Source organism: Eurypyga helias, unplaced genomic scaffold (genome assembly GCF_000690775.1).
Source record: "Eurypyga helias isolate BGI_N326 unplaced genomic scaffold, ASM69077v1 scaffold10464, whole genome shotgun sequence".
Lineage (NCBI taxonomy): Eukaryota > Metazoa > Chordata > Aves > Eurypygiformes > Eurypygidae > Eurypyga > Eurypyga helias.
The window spans coordinates 23,903-28,994 of NW_010248199.1; the positions used below are offsets into that span (position 1 = coordinate 23,903).

The 5,092-nt window shown below is 37.5% G+C and overlaps 1 protein-coding gene across 1 annotated transcript in view; it reads right to left on the minus strand.

The window, feature by feature from the left end:
- The window catches only part of ADCY7 (adenylate cyclase 7), a gene marked incomplete at its 3' end in the record, with an annotated part of 28,315 nt that extends 23,737 nt beyond the window's left edge, over positions 1-4,578 (minus strand). The window contains exons 1-3 of the mRNA XM_010150981.1: positions 4,408-4,578; positions 2,957-3,157; positions 792-956 (exon numbers count right to left, since the gene is read on the minus strand). Of these exons, the coding sequence (XP_010149283.1) occupies positions 792-956; positions 2,957-3,157; positions 4,408-4,578 (537 nt within the window). The remainder of the gene's footprint in view (positions 1-791; positions 957-2,956; positions 3,158-4,407) is intronic.
- Positions 4,579-5,092: the final 514 nt, after the last annotated feature.

The following is a 5,092-nucleotide window of genomic DNA, read 5'->3' on the forward strand; positions in this document are numbered from 1 at the left end:
AAACAGAAAATACTGCTATGTCATTTAACATTTATTTGCGGGTACCAGTCTTTGATTCAGGGAGAAACCAGTCTACAAACTCATGCATCAGCATGCTGTGTGAAGTCTGACACACACCTGCATCAAAAGAGCTAGGATGCTCCTTTGAACACGCCCTATTAATAAGAGCTGGGAACCCTGAAAGCACCCAGTAACACTCCTGGGCCCAAATACTGCTATGTCATTTAACATTTATTTGCGGGTACCAGTCTTTGATTCAGGGAGAAACCAGTCTACAAACTCATGCATCAGCATGCTGTGTGAAGTCTGACACACACCTGCATCAAAAGAGCTAGGATGCTCCTTTGAACACGCCCTATTAATAAGAGCTGGGAACCCTGAAAGCACCCAGTAACACTCCTGGGCCCTGCTGACTCCCCAGGGCAGCAGTGGCCCTTTTGATCCACCCTGTAAGGCAGTATCAGATGAAGTTACTTAGATAGGGCCCATCTGAAACAGCACAGATTGGGAAGAATGATTGTGACAAAGACTGCCATATTCTGAGTCACTTAGTTAAAAAGTTAAAACAACAACTCTGTTCTTCCACTTAGGTCAGAAAACCAAAACGCATCATAGGTGAAAAGAATTGCCATTATATGAAAAGTATGCAAACCACATTGGGCCCTAGCTCCAAATCCATTAATTTGGAACATCTGTGTGGAAGTTTGGAACATATATAAACAGGATAGTTATGCCAACAGCAAATGTAATACGACTAGGATATTTAATTACCTTAAATAGTATTTCCTTACCTGAAATAGAATGGATTCCTTATTTTCCTGAGAAGTCAGGCTTACCACAATGCTTAGAACAATAATATGGGAGAGAGCAGAAAGAGTGCCAATTATGACAGCACCTTTCATCCCAAAGGGTAGCATGGTATAAACGGTGAAGATTATGAACAGAAAGAATGGCACCTTTGGAGAAAAAAAAAGAAAGAAGATTATATATACATGTTACTAGGTGTCTGCCAAAAATCACTAGAGACCAAGGAGGAAGGTAGCAGGATTCTTGCTCATTTTCAGGCTGAATAATTAAATATTGATGTTTCAAAAGCACAATTTAAAACATGACAGTGGCAGTCCTAAAAGCTTTGAGGGAATGAGCAGCTACAGATTCATAAATAAGACAGTTTAACGTGACATATCACCTTTAATTTTTTCAGTTGTCCTTGCCCCTTCATCCTTAGTTTATCCATTAGAGCTGAAGATGCACTTTGTACATCATGTTTCAGGAACAGGGTGTTGCAAGGATAGCAGTATTGAATAGAAGCAGATTTCTCACCTCCTCCAAGGTATTATTCTAATTTTAACATCACCTGATCACATGTGTGTGTTTACTCCATATTTGATAAAAAACAAAAATCCAACCAATACTCCCTGGTGCTGACACAAGAGAATAATCATTATTGTCTCTAACTACATATTTAGCTGCACAGATTTCACAGAATGCACAATGGCCCACTAAACTGCTAGGGATCACAAGGGGTCTGTACAACTTAAATCCATATTTATATATTTGTTACAGTGTTTAGCTCATATATATAGAAACCAAGAGCCCTGACCAGAGGAAAATATTGCAGTGTTCCTGGCCCAGCTCCATCTCATCTTTGCAACTAACTTGTGCCATTCCAGACAGGAGCTTCCTTCAAGGAAATCTCAGGGTGCTTAAATGTTTTGCCAGAATAGATAGCTTAGACAGGACAACAATAAACAAACAAACAAATGTTTTCATTCACAAAAGTAATCCTTTCATGTTCATCTTTACTATTTTATATGGACTAAGAAAATATTTTTCTGCCCTACATACAACCCCTATCACACAACCTTCCGAACACTGTGTAATAATTTTACAAGCATGGACAAGCAAAGGTCATACCTGCATTTAAATAGTAGCTGATAAATCCATAAATGAAGATAAAAGTCTGAAATGAAACTATTCACTTCTACTTTCTAATCTAGTCTCTCCTTATGTTTTAGGCCTTAAATCAACATTAATCATTACCACATGACAACAACAAAAGACACTGGCTTGCAGCACTGAAAGCAAAACCAAACCTTGCTTGGTTTGTACAAAATATGTTTGTATTTACAGTTAAGAACAGTAAATTTTGTTTTTTCCTAAGGTAATAGCTTCTTCCTTAAGTTAAAATAATACTGAATAGCAACTGTAATACATGGTGCTGGATCCAGGCCAGAACACAAATCAGATTTTGGTTGTTTAACTGATAATTTATATCTTATTTTATTTCAAATAAAGAGGGGAAGGGGAAGAGTCAGTAAAACAAGATTAAAAGTCATTTTAATTTCATTAAAAACTCTTCTGTTTACATTATGAGAGTTTAGGAGGAGTTTCCTACAGATTATGATATTTTTGGCCTCATGAAATCGCCCATCTTCTGATCAGAGATACTAAGCAAAGAAATTTAGCCACACCCAGCTATGCCAGGATGTGTCATGAATTCTTATTGTTCAGTTCACCTCTCCCACTGATTTGAAACCATGCTCCCTAGGGCACACCCAGCTCTAGAGAGTTTGTTAAACATTTCTTGAATACCACTTTGACCCATATAAATTAACAAAGCAAACGTAATTAATGAAAAATTCTTTCAAAAAATTAATTCAGGGTGATTAAGGTTTAGTAAAAATCTTAAAAATACAATTACAACTTAAAGATGCAATTCCTGGATAGATTTATGCAGTTATCCAATTTTCTCAGCTGAACAGTATTTTCACTATAATAAAGATACAAAGTAAAATTGACAATAATAAACCAATAAAGCAAATTTAGGAAAGAGAAATGAAATCTCAAGAAAAAAATATTATGCAGTTATAACACTCAGAAAAAAAAGCACACCCATTCATATACACTGGCTACCAGTTCTATGTAAGCACCTGAATGAACAAGATACACATACCTGTTCCCAGAGCTGATAATCATTTTCTTTTTCAAAAAGAGATACATATCCTATGATTAAGAAGCAAATCCAAATCATAACTCCAAATAACGTTAGCCATCTCCGAAACAGGGATTCAATACATAACAGCAAGTACATGACTGCAAACAGGACAAGAGCAGCACATACTGCAATAATGAAGGCAAGATGATAATGTGCATCCTGTAAAAGCAAAACAAAGTGTTACATTTGGTCTAAATGTCCCCTTCAGAAAAAATGGAAAATGCACCTACACTGTCGTGGAAACAGCTTAGATAGGAGCTTAGGGTACCATAATTTAAAGCTGAGTAGTCTAGCTGTGGCAGGATTAACACCTTCCGATACTCACACATGCAGAGATCATAAAATAAATACTACAATAGATACCTTGTCTACCCCAGTTCCACCATTATTATTTCCCAAATTAGGGGGTTTGGTTTTGTCTTTGAAGCTAAGTTCTAACTGTACTGTATTGCACAGTGCAGATGTACCCAAAAAAAAGCATTTAAGGAGTTCAAGCTTTGCTAAAAGTGTAACAGCTCTTTTCCTAAGTTTCACAGATGACTTCTAACATAAAAATAGTGTTGCTAGTTCTTGCCTTAAGAAAGCTAAAAGGGATACAAGTGCAAATGGTAAGATTAGATTTGTTGCTAAAGAGAGAGTTAAAGACACTTCATCATGAAGCAGTATTTAGAAAGCAGTGTTAGAAGGCAATGAAGGGTAACAACAGTTTCTTTATTACCTTCTTACAACACTATCTTTAAATCAACTCCCCTTTTTACCAGCTGTCAACTGGGCTGGCTTGAAGAACACCTCCTTTCGTTACAGAAAATCACATTACACACAACACAAAATGCTTCAAGCTGCATCTTTCCTATTCCTACAGACTCTTTGCTAACTAATTACTGATTCAACAGATCGTGTGCTGTAATGAGAGAATCCTCTTGTGTTTTTATCACAAAAAAATAAGACTAGGAATGAGTATCTACAAATCCTTACCAAAAAAAAAAAAAAATCACCTCATTGGTTCATAACCAATGAATCACTGTATTCTCTTACATTTCTTAGGTGACTAAGAAAATATGAGGAATGCAGGACATTTTAACTTATATTCTTATTCCTTCCTTGGCCCCTTTATTACCTATTTACTATCATAGTTACCATTTAACATAGATAATGATTTGTTCATAACAGAGGAAAGAAAGAGCAAGCCGCAGTGTTGTCAAGCACATGACAGTAACTATCTCCTCTCTTCCTTGTCCCTTCAAAAAAATACAGAGAGTTACATACACAATTACTTGATTTCTTTCAACATTGCAACTTTGATAACATGTGGTTCAAAAAATTAGTTAGCCAGGAGTGTCTTGTCTGCTGTTAGAGGGATTCCTCAACATCTGTGAAAACACCGAACATGAAGAAAAACGTATACTCACGTCAATGATAAAAAAGATTATAATTAGACTAGTCCAGAAGATGACTGCAATGGAGAGCAGCAATAGCAGGAGTGGGTGCTGCTGGCTTGTATAGCAGTACTTCTCATAGAGTGGGTCTGATATCCTGCAGTCATCATTTTCGTTGAAGAAGTATTTACCTTTAGCTGGCATTTTCTCCCAGATTGGCTGCTATTTCTCTCAGTTCCCAGTGCACACAATAAGACACAGCTGAAGCTACTGCTTCAAAGTGAAGTTTTGTCTTTCTGCTGCTGCCTCTGCAATCTTCAGGCACATTGAGTAACCCACGTTCTCCGATTTTACTTCTCATGAGCATTAACTTCAGACTTCCAATGCAACCAGAAGCAAGAGAGTTAGCCTCCCCAAAGCCACGGGCAATTCATCATCCGTTCTACGCACGAGTCTCTAGATCACCTTGTACTTGTGCAGACAGGAGTGTTCGGTGTGGATTTTTTTAATTATTATTTTGCAAGTCTCCAGCTCCTCTACATAAGCTTGAAGCTCACTTCCTGGGATGAAGTCTGCAGAGAGACAGAATTATTAAATTAATGTATTCAGTTAGGTGTACACAGTGTTCCCCAAGGGTGGGGGGGAGAGAGTACATTCCTTAAGCGTGTTCTACCCAGTCAGCGTGTGCTGTTTCTTGCTGGCAGGTGGAAGCCCAACT